The sequence below is a fragment of the Danio rerio genome, chromosome 1 (assembly GCF_052040795.2).
Source record: "Danio rerio strain M-AB ecotype USA chromosome 1, GRCz13ab, whole genome shotgun sequence".
NCBI lineage: Eukaryota > Metazoa > Chordata > Actinopteri > Cypriniformes > Danionidae > Danio > Danio rerio.
In genome coordinates, this window is record NC_141021.1 from 43648339 (window position 1) to 43666598 (window position 18260).

Consider the following 18260-nt stretch of genomic DNA (forward strand, 5'->3'; position numbering starts at 1 on the left):
TAAGAGAGTTAAAGTAAGTTATAAAACATTGCCACTTTTTAAAGAAATTAGTTTTCCCAGAGCATCTAACCCATCATATGTAATTATGTCATATTTTTCCAATATCGTGCAGCCCTAATACCAATAACATTAATGCTTACTGGCTATTACAAATAAAGCCACTGATATATCATGCATTACTACACCTTTTCCATTATAGGGCAGCATTTGCCCCCTGGAATTTATTTCCATAGATAAGGAATTTCATTAATAGTAAATAAGCAATTTTTTTACAATAAACATATATATTATAAAATGATAAAGAATAGCCAAGTGAAATGAAATCCGCTGGCTGTGAGTCTTTACTATGCATGTTTTACCTGCAGGGTCTCAGCGAGCAGCATCTCCACACGTCTGCAGGCCAGAGTGTCCACCATGCGGGCAAGCACACGGAACGGCGTGTTCAGGAGTTTGTCCACGTACAGCATTAGCAGAGCCCCGGACTGACTGAGATGAATGCCCTCCAGACACTGCAGGGTCTTCTTCAGCATCACCGGCTGGACAGAAACACATTGAACACGTGAGTGTGCTTCACAGATAAAACAAGATGAAACTGTGAATTTGTTTGTATACATACAGTGCAAAGGTTGTCGCAGCGTGATTGTATGGCCTGTATGAAGAGCCCGCTGGCTGCTGAATTTCGGTGCACGGCACTGATGAGATCCTGAACAGGAGGCTCATGGGAAAGACTGATCAGATCGCTCACATGATTCACCGTCAGCCACGTCAGGTGCTCAGAGTCATGCAGGTTTTGACACTGAGAAGGAAAGACAAAAAGAAAACAGACATTTTTTATTCTTAAGGTCTTTGCACAGTGAAGTTTGAAATTTCCGTATTCATATCAATTTGATTTTCCCGAAATGCAAAGTTTATTTAAGGAAATCAGTGAAATTTTGATACATTGCTTGAAATACTTCACACATTTACATACAAATCCAGAACAGAGACTGGCAGTAAGTCAAAGACACGCACACCAAACAGAAGCAGTGAGCAGTGACAGTGTGCCAGTCACTGAATCCAGCATATAGGGGTTCTCAACTGTCTGCCACATTCTGTCTCATATGATGCACTGTGTTTGTCATAAATTTATCTGTGCTGAAGGCTCAAGTGACCCCATTCTGTATTTTGCCCTTTGCTTGTACGGTGGCTCTGAACAATCAAAACACCTCTCAAAAACAATTTTTCAGATGCGAAAAATGGAAAAAGAATCTAACCTGATTCAATTTTTTTTTTGAAGGCAGTGTGACAATACAATTGACACAACGTGAGGTGGAATTCATTTTTAATGAGGAAAAACTACAGCAAAATGTAAGATTCATCGAGCAATAATGTAAAGACATTAAAAAAGCAAGTTTGCATGAATTTGTTTTCTTGTCCAGTGCAAACGTCAATTCTCAAATCAATATTAATTTCTTGAATTAACCAAAAAAACTACATTTTATTTCGTTTCTCAAAAAACAAGAGTTTGATTTGGTATCTGAAGTAAATATGAAGAGCTGAGATGCAAAAACCTCTAAATGCCATCTGAAATTTTCTTTAAAAATTAGCATTTCCTATGTGGAAGTTCAGTTGTTTCAGTTTAAAGGCAAAGAATAAGTTCTTTTCATGGTCTTCAAAGTGAAATAACTCGACATAAAGCAGATTGCAAATAATGCTCCTTTTCAATTGATATTTATGACAGCACTTAGAGCAGGGTTTCTGCAGATATCATAAGGTCAAGGTTAACACTTTTTAAGACCATTAAGTATTAAATTTACGACCCATATCACTATTGTAAAACACACATGAAGAGAAAATGCAAAATCACAAAATTAGTGGTAAAAAAAAATGTATTCAAATTGAACAGTACTAAAGACAGGTTAGATGCACCACTGGACCACAAAAAAAACAAACAAATATCTTAAGGCTGATTTATACTTTCGCCTGGCGACGCATCGTGCACCTCACGAAACGGATGAGGCTTTTATACTTGACGCGTTCGCCATTAAAATATTCGATATACATATTAATGATAGGGGATGGTCAAAAGAAACAGACAGTAAAATCAGATGGATAAACAGAGAAGCAGAAAGTTTCCGGAACTCCATCATATCATTAATATCACTGAAGTTTTTAAACTTATTGTTTTTTATAATTTTTTTATTTATTTATTATAATGATTATAAAGATTTTTATGACCATTCAAGATTTTTTTTAAATCAAACTTTGATGCATCACTTGCTTTTGTTCATATCTCGGACATTTCTACCTATTGAAGTTAAATATTAATGTCAACAGAACATGGGTTGCTCTACAAATATATTTTGGTCACACTTTACAATAAGGTTCATTAGATAATGTTACTTAAAGCATTTACTAACATGAACAAATAATCAAAAACACATTTACTACAGTATTTGTTCATGTTAGTTAACGTTAATTAATAAAAATACAGTAGTTCATTGTGAGTTCATGTTAACTCACGGTGCATTAACTAATGTTAACAAGCATGAGTTTGGTTGTTAATAATGCATTAGTAAATGTTCAATTATGATTAATAAATGCTGTACATGTGTTGTTCATAATTAGTTCATGTTAGTAAATGCATTCACTAATGAACCTTATTGTAAATTGTTACCTATATTTTTTATTATGGCACGAACAAAAGAAACGAAAAAAAAAGTACACTTACTAAAAATACTGACTTTTTTGTTGCCCACTCAACAATTTACCCATTACTGTCTGGCTAGTTTCTGTCCTCTACTTATAAGCTAAAAATACCATAATGGTCCAACATTCCTGACCATTATCTCCAATAAAGCCTAGAAATTGAGCATCAGTATATTGTAAACTGGTTTTTATATTCCTTTCCAGTTATCAAAGACATAATTTGTTACTTAATTTTAGTTTGTAAATTGTTATAAAAATTTAAAACTGTAATGCATACATCACTATAAAACCAAAGAATGGTGGAAAAACATATTCGGTAATACCTGTTTCAGACAAAATCTCTTCAAAGTGATTTATATTCAACTCAAATCAAACGTGGCGAACTTTTTACTTAAGTCTCAAAAATTTTAGTGAGCCGCCAGCTAAAATCATGTCGCAAGCACCCAAAACCGAACCTCCGCAAAGACAGCAATGACGTCACATTCGCGCACACTGAGTTCAGTAACAGAAAGCTGATCGGCTATTGCATGTTGGTCTCATTTGTAGTTGTAATATTGCAAAACACATTTGGACTTGTGAAATAAAGAACTACAACACCACAAAAACCAAGCAACAACAACAAAGAAGAATTTAAATGAGCATTAGGTGTAGCGTTACATGGACATCGGAAAAATAAGACCTGTGCAAAAATATTTAAGACCTAGAACAGCAAATTTAAGACTTGTAAAGGCCTAAAATTTAGATTTTTAAATTTGAGATATTTTAAGACTCCGAGGTTATTGTATCTGAACTCTTCATATATCTATTTAATTTAAATGTATTCCTCTAATTAGATTATTTGAAATACATGTTTAATACTGTACATTTAAACTAAATATATTTTATCCATTTACTTCAACATATTTGCAAAGTGAAGTACAACTCAGATCGAGCTCTTCAAGAGTTTAGAGAGGGGGTTTAAGAAAGCACACGTATTGCTTGAGAAACCTCACCACGTAATCACAAAAGAGGATAAGAGCTCCTCGGCGGACGATCTCTCTATTGCACATGGTCAGCTTTCCCTCGGGCCTCTCCTCCTCTCCAGACGAGTGTGGACTCAACAGCTTAGTGCTGGACAGACTGTGTCTCCTGATGGAATCAAGACACAACAATATTTACAGCTGCCGCTCTACCTGAGGGACCAAATGATTGACTGAAACTTTAAATCGCACATTTATCATGCACACAACAAAAAAAACAAAAAACAAATGAGTCAACTGTGTGGAACCTTTTGGGTTGGGTACTTGACAATATTGATTTTAATGTGGATTCTTAAATCTTCAGCTCAAATCTTTGCTGTTTTCTGATTTAAACTCACCTGCCATCCAATAATTTTTTTTTTTTTTTTGCACTTTAGTACAGCATTACAGATCACTGTAGCTTCGTCAATTACTAGCCGGTATAATGATCCAGAGCAGATAAACAGATAATTTTTTTTGCCCTTTCTTTACTTCAACAGCACTAAATATAAATATGAGCAAACATCAGTATTGTGAAAAGGACTTTACTGAAATATAACACGTATTATTTAAACCCTGCAAAGACCCCAGTAAAACATTTTAACAACAACATCATCATTACATTTACTTCAGAAAAGCCATTCAATTGTCATATCTTGTTAATAACTAGAAAAAAACTAAGTTTTTTGTACTGCATTTCTGATTTATTTAATTTTGAATTAACATGAAATCTCTTCATTAGCTAGCATATATAATTTAATTAATCTTAAAATTATCTATGTACAACACAATATTGAGGTTTTTTTTAATTATTAAATAAACAGTTTTCATTAAAGGTTTAGGTGAAATTAATAGGTAACACTTTACAATAAAATTCTGTTAATTGAACTTAGTAAATGTATTTACTAATATTAACAATGAACAACACAAATATTACAGTATTTATTCATCTTTGTTATTGTTAGTTAATTAAAATGTTAGCTCACAGTTCATTAACTAATGTTTAAAAGTATGAATTTGGATTTTAATAATGCATTGGTAAATGTTGAACTATGACAAGTATGCTACACAAATCTTGTTCAGTATTAGTTCATGTTATTAAATACATGAACTGATGAAATCTTATTGTAAAGTGAGAGCAATTCATGAAAATAAGAGTAGATTGTAATAGAAGTAATAATGAAAGGCTGATATGAATAAGATTTTACAAAACATCTGGGGCCTCATGTACAAAGACTTGCGTTGAATTCATACTAAAACATTGTGTACGGACAAAGCTGGAAATGAAAAAAATTCAGATGTATGAAACACTGCGTACGCGGAATTCCACGCATATTCTCTTTGTACATCCGAAATAATGTTTTGAGTGGTTAACTGAGCACAAGTCCACGAGCGCAAAACCCCTCCCTGACTCCTCCCCCTAATAAATATGGTAATGACTAAACTTTGGCAAAACCAAACAAAAAAGCAATGGCAAAAGCAAGCAAGTAGAGAAACTACACAGAATGTGAATTGGAGGTGCTCCTATCGGAGGTAGACCAAAGAAAAACTGTGTTACTTGCAAGTTTGTCCTCCGGAATTAATAACAAAAGAAAAAAAATGGAGTGGGAGAGTTCAGCTGACGCGGTTAACGCAGTGGGGTCTGAACATCACACTGTGAGTGAATTTGTAAAAAATTGTCCGATGTAAAGGTGCAGGTTAAGAGGAGAACAGGGGCGCACTGTCAAAGTGTAGACTAAACAGGCGGCGGACCAGGGGATGCTGAACTAACACCCTTGAGGAGAGAGTTGCCTCATTTGTGAACTTTACTGTCTGGAGTAGTATCCATGTCTGTGGAAGACACAGATGTATTAAAGCAGCACTTTGTTAGGGCGGTATAGCAGCACCCATCTGCTCTTATCAAGGCAGCACCACCGGCATATAAGCTGCCTAATTGCCCACTCTACAACTGACCGAGTGCCTGCCACCTTGGAGCCTCATCCAAACCATGCTGTTAGTGAGGATGAATTAATCATGGGTTGGCCAAGGCCACCTTGCTACAATATTTGTTAGGCGCATTTGAGCATCACATTTTATTTGCACATTTATTGAAATGGAAATGTTTCTGATGCACGTATGCATATTCGTACTCAGATGGCGCCTTTATAGCAATGTGTCTGCAGTCAATTGCTCAGATTTCATTGGGAAAACCGGTGATCGCTGCAAATTGGCTTTTAATGTTTGGCTGGTCAACTGCATGGTATGGAAACCTTATATCTGCTAGACATGTGGATGATCCCGTGCCATACAGCTGCCATTGCACGGCTCAAAGATACTTTGTAGTGTTCAATTTAACAGCCTCTAGGAGTCGTCAATGGAAATAAATCAAACACACACAAGAAATGCACGTACGCCAGGCATGAAGTTGGCGCGGACCAACGCACATTCTCACGTTAATTTCATCGTTAGTAAATCCAAGCGTGAGTGTGAAACCTGTTCCTGAAAAAACTGAAAGTTTTTGTGTGTGCGCAGTGTTGATACATGAGGCCCATGGTCACGCTTTATTTTAATGTACAATTCATGCTATAAACAAAACATTAACTAAGACTTTTAGCTCAGTAAATGACTAATTTGCTGCTTCTTAATAGATAATAAGGTAGTAGTTGGGCTAATGTATGGAATGTAAAATAAGATCATATTTTATAAAGGCTAATATAGCCTTCATTTAAACAGTTAATATCTTAATAATAGGAAGGTAATAAGCCAGTAGTAAATGGTTTGAATTGTTACTGAAACAAAGTGTTACCAAACAGTGGAAGGCCAATGAATTATTTACCTTCTCAAACAAGATTTGATTTCCTAAAAGTACCACATATTTGTCTTAGTGCAGTGATTTCTGTTGTGTGCAGTCTGACCTGGGCGTCTGGTGCACCTCTGACCACCAGGTGTAGTTGGTGTAGTTGATGATGAGCAGGACCTGACACCACAGCAGCACCAGAGACGGGTGTGTGGTGATGAGCTGGAGAACCAGGCTGTTCAGACCCTCCAGGGTGTAAAAATCTCCCCCCTCTCCTCCCTCTGCCTTCAGCAATTTGCTGCCCGCTGCTGTGATACGCCGAAACATTCCTGGAAAACGCTGCGATGAGTCTACTGGACTGGTAGACACATGAGGTGTGCACTCTGTGAGTGTGTGTGTGTGTACCTGATTTGAAGATGTGTATCAGACACATGAGCAGCGTGCCGAGCTGCTGACAGTAGAAAGTGTGCTGCTGCTCACTCATGTCCACTTTCACCTGCTTATTGGCGATATCATCCAGCAACACCCCCACTAACTGCAGTAAGAACCTGACAAACAAATATTAATATTATCAATAATAATGATAATATTGTTATAATAATAATGATAATAATAATAATTAATAACTTGTTATTTAAAAATGGTGCCTTTCTGGACACCCAGGGTCGCCTTACAACAAACATCAACACACATACCAAAAACAATTAATAAAACATTGCCAAATAATTTTAAATACATAAAAGACTTGCAAATACAAACACATCTTAGATATAAAGTAACATGATAAAACATAATCATAAGAATGCCTGCTTAAAAAAAATGGTTCTTAAGACGAGATTTAAAAGTGTGAAGACTATCACTGTTCCTTAAATCCAATGGAAGGTATAGAACAGTGGAGTTCCATAGGCGAGGGGCTAAAAGATCTGGCTCCCATAGTGCTTAATCAGGTGCGGGGTGGTACTAGAGAGATAGAGTTGGATGATTTAAGAGTGCAAGACACTTTACTGGAAGCCAGTGAATCTGATAAAGAAGTGGTGTGACATGTTTGTGAGATGAAGTCTAAGAAATGACATGAGCTGCAGAGTTCGAAACCAGTTAGAGTTTATGGAGAAGTTTAGAAAGAAGCCCATTAAGAAGAGCATTACATTAGTGGATACATAAAGTGACTAGTGCGTGGATGAAAACTGCACTGTTCTCCCAACATGGGGAGAACATGCAAACTTGTCCAGACGAGGCTTAAACCAGCGACCTTCTTGCTGTGAGGCGATCGTGCTACCTACTGCGCCACCGTGACACCCCTACTACCAATCATTTCAGCACAAATTAATGTTTAATATATAGTGTCTCACTAAACATTTATTTTGTCTTTAGCAAATTACCTAGCGAAGGTTTCCTCAGGAGGGAAGCGCGTTGTCTCTCCGTTGGCATCCTCCATGGCAACAGGCAGAGTTTCAGGAGGAGCGGGCACATCATCGTCACACAGTCGACGGATGGTTGGACAGGAGAGCAGGTACGGAGACAGTGAAAGCTCCTGAATTCGGGACAGAATGATGTCCTCGGTGGACTGGGAGATGAGCACACGCAGGATGGCCAGAATCCCAGACACCCACAATTGCACTGTACCAACTGATGCCTACAGAAGAGAACAGAACAGAACAGGGACACAATGAGCCACTTTTCAGGGTTAAGGTGAGAACATGTTATGATCCAAAAATCTGCACATGCAATATCAAATGAATTCTTGATAATACACAGAATTAATCTGGAATTATCCCATTGAGACTTTGCAACAACAACAAAAAAAGAGGGGGGGCACATTTACAAACAGAAAACTTACTGGTTTAAAACTTTACTTCACTGTAAACAATGCTGGGTTCCTTCATGTTGTCCCAACACCCCAATTAAGTCAACCAAATTGTTTTTACAAGTTTAAGTGGACTGAAAAAAAATAATTAAGTTGTCCCCAAAAAAAGGTTTTCTGTTAGACTTGCTTATAAACTGCTACCTTTTTACAACTATTATTATTTTTTTAATCATCAATATAATGCTAAAGTGTTCTTTAGGGTTGTGACAACTAAGCAAATAAAATCTATTAAAATTAATAAATTTTTTTAATAATGTACTGATTACTTATTAATCAACTTTCCTCATGAAAAATGATAGACAACTCGTTCGAAAACTAAGTCACAATTTTCAACAAATAAATCGATAAAATGTATTTAATTGAGGAAGTAGTTTGATGATTTATTAAATGTCTGTTTAGCTGCAAAAATTAGAATATTAGAATGTTGAGTTTGAGAAAATACATGTTTTTTTGTGTTTTTTTTATAAAAACCACTTTTCTATGTTATAAAAATATTCGAAAAATTAAAAGTCACCAACAGCAATAATATACAAGGTAAAATACATACATAATAATAATGATTGATATATATATATATATATATATATATATATATATATATATATATATATATATATATATATATAAGATAAAAATCTAAAACAGTTTAAGGTTTACTAAAGGTTAAAGGTTTAATAAAATTTATCTTTAAGATAGCAACAGCTAATCAATACAATCAGCTGGGATTGCTAATAGAAATAATGAACAGCTAATTTGGTAATCGATTAATCAATTACTTCAGAGGTTGCAACCACTTATTAATTAAGTTACAATAAATCAATTACAATTAATAAGAAAAAATAACAATTCTTAATTTGAATACTAATAAACACATGCCTTCTGCTAACAACTAATCAAATCATTACAATTGAAAAGAAATAATCAATTGCTACAGATATCAATATCTCCAGCATCAGCTGTCTATAGAATATGTGGGTTATTTTTACTAGAGTAGATGGCGTGATGAACATGCTCTTCAGCAGCATATCCACAGGCCGCAGAGAGGATGGAGCTACAGACTCAAACAGTGTGTTTAACACACCCAGTGCCTCATGGGAATCCAGATGCATCTGTCAAGCACATAAAAGCAAATATATTAATATACACAGCATTCAAAAGCCATTAGAAAATCTAAATTGTGCTTTTCAAAACACGATTATATCAGTATATCAGACTGAGAAAGTCGCACTTGTTGTTTTCCGATCATTGGCAGGATGATGTCAGCGACCTGTCGCGAAAGTCTCTTCCACTTATCCTCATTCTCTTTATGGCACTGCTGGAGGACCAGAATAAACATCTCCAGCACCTGCATAAAAAAACATGCATGATTTTACATGGAAACCCGGATGTGTGTTGAGATTTTGCTAAAACAAACACACAGAAGAAAAGGGAGAGTGTTACCTGATGGTGCTGTATGAGGCGCAGCAGCATCGACACCACCACTTCCTTCTGAGTTTCCAGCTCTTTCCCTGCATCTGCTTTATTGGAGCCTCTCAGCACAAACAGGTCATGCACTATAGGCTGGAGAGCAGGGATTGCTGGGAAATGATGAGGAGAATAAAAAAATGAGCAATTGTTTTTAAACAGAATAATGCTTTATATGATATGCAATTATTTCTACATTAAGAAGTCATTTAGGTCATTTAGACTGTCTGTAAACAAGGGAATAAGGAATCAGATTGTGGCATAAAAACTATTTTAAACTTACACTTTGTTCGATTTTTATTTATCGACAATGAAATTTACTAAAATCCAAGATTACTTAGCCATTCTGTAAAGTTATCATGTTCGAAGTTATCATTTTCCACAAGTTAAAAGGTTTTAGTAAAGTCCCTTTCATATTTTGTAAGACACTGATCTACAACCAAATTTTCTTACAGTTTTAAAGGAACACTCCAGCTCTCATTAAACAAGCTTTTTTTTTTTTTTTTTTTTACAAAAGTTAACAGTATTACCACTTTTAAATCTATTATGCTGAACTCCTTGTCTAACAGGAACCCATTTAGCTTAGCTTAGCATAAATCAATGAGCCATTAGTATCTTAATCAAAATTAATAAAATTATTATTTTTTATTATTTTTTAATAATTTTCCTTATTAAAGCTTGACTAGTTACATTGTGTACTTAGACCAATAGAATATTAAAAGTTGCTATTTTCTTGGCCGATATGGCTTGGAACTATACTCTCATCCTGGTGAAATAATCAAGGAAGTTTGTTATTAAGATAGCAATATCGATATTGATACATAAATGTAATGACATACTGTAGTGCTTTTACTTGGTTATGGACTATTTTCATTTGTATTTAATATCATTGAGCCTGCTGCAGCCATGGTATGGCAGTAAAGTTCCTTGATTATTACACCGGTAAAAGAATATAGTTCCTAGTGTAAAAGTGGTTCTGTCAGGACCGGAGATCGGCTGAATGGATTCAAAACTGGTAAAAACTGTTTATATCTAGGTAACTTGTAAAATGAGCCTACAATCTACATTCTAAGATTTACTTGAAATGATAATTGCATTATTTTTAATAGAAAAAAGAAGTGTTCATAAAAAGTTCTGTATTTTTGATCTCCAGCGTATTTGCCAGTTGTGACTGCACACACCGTGTGTTACTGCCTTTCTGCCACTGGCCATGATGCCGTCACACAGCTGAATGATCTTTGGGATGCTGATGATCTGTTTTGAGTGGTAGCGCTCATAGGACAGCAGAACCAGGAAGAAGAAAATGTTGGGCACAATCTCTTCAGAGTCCCTACACAGACAAAAAAAATCGTCAGTGTTGTATAGCACACTAAAACTGAACATAGCACAATTATTCAAAAATGTCCGGTAAGTATGATTTTGCACTTCTTTAAACTAATAAAAAACACCTTAAATTGATTAAAGTGACATAATGGATGTATAGAATGCTGCAAAACACCAGAAATGATCACTTGTTTCACAAATATAGGCAGCAAAACTGTTTGCCTAATAAGAATAGGACAATTCTTTTAAAAAGATTACAAATCTGACCGACCTCAAATTTCTGAATGGTGTCACAAGTTGGTTTGAAAATCTTACCTGAACTGGCCCACTTCAATATACTCAAACTGCTTCAGCACGAAACCAATGAATACCTATTAACATAAAGCAGTGATAACATAAATTAAATATTACCAAGATTGTTTTTGCCTTTCAGTCAGTGCAAATAGTGAAATGGAGCATAAATGACTGACCTGGTCTGAGTCGAGTAAACAGTAGTTGACCCGCAGCTGAACGAGTTGTGCAAGTAGATCCAGCACTTGTCTCTGCAGGGCCACTGAGGTGCTGGTGGTGTATTGTTTCAGAGCTTTTATCACCAGTGGCTCAAACAAACGGATGTGATTATGAATGGCATTCTGAAACACACATTATCACTCACTGTTACTGTAATGAAAGACCAAGCAATTGATTTGAAATATATTTGCTGATCCAGACAGGATATGTGAGGCACAATATAAAAGTTATGATACAAAATTATCTAAAAGTGGCAGATAATAACACCATCGAAAATTAAACTGAATTGAAATTGGGCGCATTGGGTAGCACAATCGCCTCACAGCAAGAAGGTTGCTGGTTCGAGCCTCGGCTGGGTCAGTTGGCGTTTTTGTGTCGAGTTTGTATGTTCTCCCCTTGTTTGTGTGTTCTGTTTCCCCCACAAGTCCAGAAACGTGGTATAGGTGAATTGGGTAAGCTAAATTGGCTGTGTGAGTGTGTATGGATGTTTCCCAGTGATGGGTTGAGGCTGGAAGGGCATCCGCTGCGTAAAAGATATGCTGGATAAGTTGGCAGTTCATTCCGCTGTGGTGACCCCAGATTAATAAAGGGACTAAGCCGAAAAGAAAATGAATGAATGAATTGAAATTAATTTCATCAAACTAATTATAACGAATAAAACCAAACAGAAATAACAAAAACTAAAAATATAAACATGCTTCCCAAAAATACTCTTAGTCTTAATAATCTTAGTGTATTCTCATTAAAAAATGATTAATTATTAAATGAATATACTTGTCAGTCCATAAAAAATACATATACTTTTTTAAAACTATTTTTAAAATAAAAATGATTTCAAATATTGCTGTCATGCATTACCCCAATGTGTAATTTCTCATTTTCAATCCCCTCTTGAATCTCATTTAATAAATCTTATTAACTTTTTTATTTGATTTAAATTATAACAACTCATTTTTATTATTTTCATACAATTTTTAATTATGACAGTTAACAAACTACAGTTTAAATGTAATAGTAAATTTAGCCAATGTTAAACCATATAATGTTATTATTAATAATAAATAATTTCTTCTTCTAATCATAATTATTATTATTAATAATATTAATTATTGTTGTGTAAAATTAATTGTTTTCGCTACATTCATTCTTCCATGGCTAGACACCACACCGAAGTTCAAACCGCCACGGCTACATTAAAGCTTCTCATTCAAAACATTCAGTTGTTGTTTTTAATAGAAGTAATAATCGCACCAAAACGAATTAAAAGCCAGTGAAATATTACAGTGCAAACGTTTCTGTAATCAAAGTAGTGCTGTGCGTTATTTGTTTAACCTTTTAAGGTGACATGCTGACTGATGTGTGAGACCAGCAAACACGACGTAGGTTTCAGTTAGAATGAACACAGTTTCCATAATGATACATTATTTATAGATAAAGGTCTATGGCTCTGCATACAATGACTCTATCTTGCTGCAGTTTATAGCCGTTTCACTTTACTTCAGGATGCATTAATGCCACTCTGTAGGTCTATTGAAGACATTCATAAATATTCCTAGCAAAATCTAATAAATGTTGAAGACATACTCACTACATAAACGCACTAAATCGCACTTCAGCAGCATTTATTTCAGAGCGCACAAGAAAATCTCCGCTTGAGCAGCATATATTTGAGGGCGTGCAAGAAGTACGAACAGAGGAAATCGGCGCGCAAGCAAAGAGATTCGCATGCTCCTATTGCATAAATACAATCTCGACTTGTAATGCTGCGCTTACGACTTTTGTCATTGAAATAACGCCATAGGTAGTTGACAGACCTGTGTAAAAGGCCTGCCGCCACAGCTGAAAAAAAATCCCAAAGGAAACACTGATATTGATTTATCAATTTGTTCAGTTTTTTTTATAATAATACACACAAAATTTTTAGCACCCATAGCTACATCTTATAGGTCTATTTACCTTATCTCCTCGATGGCGAGTGACATTGGTGATACTTGACCTCAGCTGGTTAGAGACTTTTTGCATGACGTCAAACCACCTGTAAGATCCCAAACACAACATGTTAATAGTCAAAATTAGAACCACTTTATCTACAGGTCTATCTCAGGTACAGGCATGTTTTCTCACTCACCCAGAGGCGTCCTGTTCTTGTTCAGCTTGCACCATGTTTCTGAGACTGGCATCAGCAAGGGCCTGGGTGAAGTGAGTGTATGGAGCCATGAAGCAGTAATGGTAGAGTCCGGGTCTAACGCTGCTTGAGCCCAGCCGCAGGGCTTTACCTTGGGACCGACATGGGTTTGATGAAGCCCCCTCATACTGAGACGCAAGATTTGTCCCAAACAACGCTTTCAAAAGCTGTAAGCAAAAAGCTAATTGTGAAGCCCAGAAATGTTTATTGACATAAATTAAAACAGGAGTTAGAAATGCACACATCTGACCTGCTGAACACACACAGTGGCCATAGTGGGTTCCCTTGAGAAACAGGACTTTAGATAACCCAGGATCTCTTCAACACACTAAACAGATAAAAAAAAAAATAAGAGGAAATGTTTTGTTTTTTCCTTCAGATGTTTTATTATTCATTGATGAGCTGGATCGATTTTGAGGTCATACTTTGCCAATATCGTGAAGGGTGGCCAACTCAAGCAGCTGAGAGAGCACATCAAGAGCCGACCTCAAGAAACCCCCAAACTTCTCATTGGGGTTGTGAAGGTCTAAAGTGACCTTGAAAAAAGTAAAGAGAAAAGACAAATGAGTTCAGCATTTTGTTTTGCTGTCCATGTCAACAGAGCTATTGGAATGAAATAAAGTCATAACATGCTGTATGTGACATCAAATAGCACACAAATAAAATAGTGATAGCCAGTGCTTAATTTGAGCCTGATCTTGACCCCCTGCTCTGTGAAATGTCAGATATTCGTGTTTAGTGTTCTGGTATTTATTTTAATTGATCTGGCATTAACTTTTGCGTGCATGTGTGAGAGAGAGCAAGAGCGAATGTGAATGAGTCTGAGTGAAAAACAGCACACGCACACACAAAGTTGTCACTTTGAACCAATCAGCATTCATTCATGAATTCTTTCATTTTCTTTTTAGCTTAGTCCCTCTATTAATCAGGGGCCACCACAGCAGAATGGATCGCCAACTTTGCCTCTATAATGCATTTCTTTGGACTATGTGGGAATGCAGAGCACCCGGAAGAAACCCAATGCGAACACGGGGAGAACATACAAACACATAGAAATGCCAATTGACCCAGCAACCTTGGTGCTGTGAGGCTACAGCGCTACCCACTGCACCACCACGCCGCCTCCAATCAGCTTTCTTCCGTTTACAATCACAGTCGTTGGTTGGTAATTGTTTCGCGCACAGTGAGCAGCGAAAATAAATAATGGCATAGAGGCCAACCTAAATAATATTTGTATTTTCAAAATGCCAAAGAGGCAGTCAAGCATATTTTCATTTTTTAAAACCACGAGTAAATCTGATCAAAAGAGATCTCGAGAAGATGGAACTGCGCCCCTGGATCAGGATAGCGGGAGACAGAAGCAAAGTGAGGCCAGTCAGCCAGAAAACATGACGGAAAAGCTAACAGTGGGCTCTTCTTGAAAATTACACAGAGTGAGTCTACTTTCATGGCACACAACAGTAAACAGAATACTGACGTTTCATACAGTTTATGTTTGTATTTACATATTTGTTTGATTGTTTTTATCCATGGTTGACCCTTAACTTTATATTGCACAAGATAATAAAAGACAATTTAGAAATTTGCAGATTTTTTTTTGCTATCACTGTTTAATGGCATCATGTTCTTTTAGCTGTTCTCAGTAGCTTTTATTTTCAGGTTTTGTTCCAGAAATCATTTATTTACAAATTAAGCACTGGTAATAACTGTTTTTTGTATTTAAAAAGACATAAAACAAACTGGATATTTCCATTTTTCAACGCGTCATCTTAGTTTCTTTGCTACTGAAGGTCACATGTTGCATCTATTATACATTTATAATGTATAAAAATAATAACAATAAGACATCTATACACAATAAAAGACATCTTACACAAGTGTGTTATTTTCTTGCACATGCTAAAACCTGTAATGTGTTCTTTGCTCATTTATAGCATGAAATCAGCAATTTGCCCAACAACATCTTATAATTTCCCATACCAGAAAATTAACAAAACTTATTTGATGTCTTATTTTTTTCTTTAAATGTCAGTAAATGACTTTGTGTTATTAATTTACCACTAGGAAACTACGTATAAAAGGGTTTAATGTTAACAATTTTTTTTTCAAACAATTGTGCTCCTTAGTTGCTTTAAAGAACACACTATTTATTTTAAAAAAAATCTTTTATGAATGCCTTTATTTCACTTTGGAATCCTTGCAGAATAAAATAATTTCTTATTATATGTTTTTAAATTCGCTCAAACACACACACGCACGCACGCACGCACACACGCACACACGCACACACGCACACACGCACACACGCACACACGCACACACGCACACACGCACACACACACACACACACACACACACACACACACACACACACAAATCCAAACTTTTAGCATATTTAAAAAAAAAAACATAAGCTAAAGACTGCAGACTGACTTTATAGTTTGCATGTGTGGCTCTCAGTGCATCATAAAGCTTCAGGTAAGGAGGGAGGTGGTAAAAGCTGCCCAGAGTGGTGGATTTGTTAACTGCTGCTGTTGCCGTGCTGTCCGCTGCTCTGCCTGTGTAAAAACACTCAGAATTACTCAATAATTCAATACTGAAGAACATCATGAGACCATAATTGATGGATGCCTATTGTCTTTACTCAAAAAAGTATTATTGATCTTTACAGGTGGCACTGTAGCTGTGACTGCACCTGTGTTGCTCTCTCCGCCTTTCTTTGGGCTCATAGGGGTGGTGCCTGCCTCCATCATGTCCTTCTCCTTACCCTTCCGTCTGATTGGACTGAGAGATGGAGTGTTGGCCAATGAAGGTAAAGAAGCCTGAAAAAACAAATGTTAACAGAAATCAGAAATACAGATGTTTTCAATAGATAGGGTAAATATATAATACTTAAACATTTTTTTTGTAATCAGTATCTTTTGAGGGATTCCTTCACCTTGACCGCAGGACCGGGTGGAGTGTCGTCAAGCACATGAGCGCAGATGTTGAGGATCTTCAGCAGATGTGAGAACAGCTGCTCCACCATAACAACCAGAGAGCGGTCGTTGAGAGCAGGCCACGGCTCCTCCACCTTTGAGGAGGCGGGGCTAGACTCCTCCTCACCTGCCCATGGACTCTTCATGCACTTGGGTGCAACAGCTACAAAAGCAGGTGCAAAAACACGTTAAATACAAACAAAGAACAGTAAAAGACTGAAATGACTCTACACACTGCTTTTGTCATGAAAATAAACACTTTACCTTAGGCTGTTCGGTCACTATTGACAGATTAAATTTGATAAATACAAGGAATTGAATGAAAAAGACCCATATTGCAGAACAACAAACAAAATCTACCCACTATAATGATGAACACAGACAGAAATAACCCATACGCATGCGCACGCACACACGCACGCACACACACACAGTTGAAGTCAGAATTATAAGCCCTCTTGAATTATTAGCCAAAGTGCTTTTATTCAAGCCAAAATAAAACAAATAAAACTTTTTACAGAAGAAAAAAAATGATCAGACATACTGTGAAAATGTCCTTGCTCTGTTAAACATAATTTGGGAATTATACATAAAAAAGATTTAAATATATTGTAATAAAAATTTCTTAAACATATTCAGTGTTGAGTAAAAGTAATAAATTACAATTTTAAGCCATAGGCCCATACACACTAAGCTTGATAACTGTAAATATAATGATAAAGATATAGTTCTAAAAATTGATAAAGATGCAGAGGGACGATATCATTGAGATTTTTCTCAGCTGATGAATGATCAAACACAGACAACCAGTCTTATGCAATTTAGATACAGAAGCACACTGCATAATTGTACTGCAGGTCCTCTTTGAAATGATTATTCAGAGATAATAATGACGACCGTAAAAAGAACAATTTGTACAAGATTATACGAGAAATATTGAAAAAAAAGGAAAATTTGAAGGTCATGCTGGCAAATTGAAGTATAAAAATTAAAGTACTGCAGGACTCCAGTGCTAGCTTCAGTTTCTTTGTTTTACCTTCTTTGAAAATGCTGGGAAACTGACAATGGTTGCTAAATCTATTGTTTGATGGGATTATACAACACAAGCTCAATATTATGTTTAGATATGTTAGCAGCACACTGAAAATATCTGCTGATTACAGGAGACAATGCAGAATTCAAAGAATAATTTAAAAATAAACTGATCGTTGGTCTGTGTTGGCACAAATATATTTACCGTTATATGTATGGTGTTTGTTGTGAATCTTTTAATATTAATCTTTAGTAAAACAAAAAGCAGAAATAACATAACACATAATTCCACATGTTTACCTTAAAAAGTATCAAAGTAGCTCATTGAAAAAAAAAGTGATTTAAGACTGTAACATTATAAATGCATTACAAATAGCATTTTAAAGGATCCAACCCACCCTAGCCATAGTCTGCTCACGCTCATGCCATCTGGCAGGTGTTA

At 36.0% G+C, this 18260-nt stretch overlaps 1 protein-coding gene and 1 long non-coding RNA gene across 14 annotated transcripts in view; one reads left to right on the forward strand and one right to left on the reverse strand.

Moving 5' to 3' along the window:
* The window catches only part of htt (huntingtin), a 77500-nt gene that overhangs the window by 28107 nt on the left and 31133 nt on the right, over positions 1 to 18260 (reverse strand). For all 9 annotated transcript variants that reach the window (XM_087235149.1, XM_087235148.1, XM_087235146.1 and 6 more), the window contains 19 exon segments: positions 16747 to 16949; positions 16504 to 16630; positions 16242 to 16366; positions 14234 to 14344; positions 14059 to 14136; positions 13752 to 13975; positions 13580 to 13658; positions 11584 to 11745; positions 11429 to 11484; positions 10972 to 11120; positions 9767 to 9903; positions 9555 to 9671; positions 9313 to 9435; positions 7842 to 8095; positions 6868 to 7010; positions 6581 to 6791; positions 3681 to 3816; positions 617 to 796; positions 360 to 536 (listed from right to left, as the gene is read on the reverse strand). In XM_087235149.1, coding sequence (XP_087091275.1) covers positions 360 to 536; positions 617 to 796; positions 3681 to 3816; positions 6581 to 6791; positions 6868 to 7010; positions 7842 to 8095; positions 9313 to 9435; positions 9555 to 9671; positions 9767 to 9903; positions 10972 to 11120; positions 11429 to 11484; positions 11584 to 11745; positions 13580 to 13658; positions 13752 to 13975; positions 14059 to 14136; positions 14234 to 14344; positions 16242 to 16366; positions 16504 to 16630; positions 16747 to 16949 — 2792 coding nt within the window.
* LOC141386135 (uncharacterized) lies at positions 366 to 17795 on the forward strand. Of its 5 annotated transcripts, none has more exons than XR_015476798.1 (7): positions 366 to 559; positions 6575 to 6836; positions 7834 to 8151; positions 10944 to 11197; positions 14717 to 15241; positions 16480 to 16620; positions 16724 to 17795. It is a non-coding gene; the product is annotated as an uncharacterized LOC141386135 (long non-coding RNA). The 5 variants fall into 5 exon arrangements; XR_015476799.1 differs by having other exon boundaries at positions 15116 to 15241; XR_015476800.1 differs by having other exon boundaries at positions 7834 to 8145.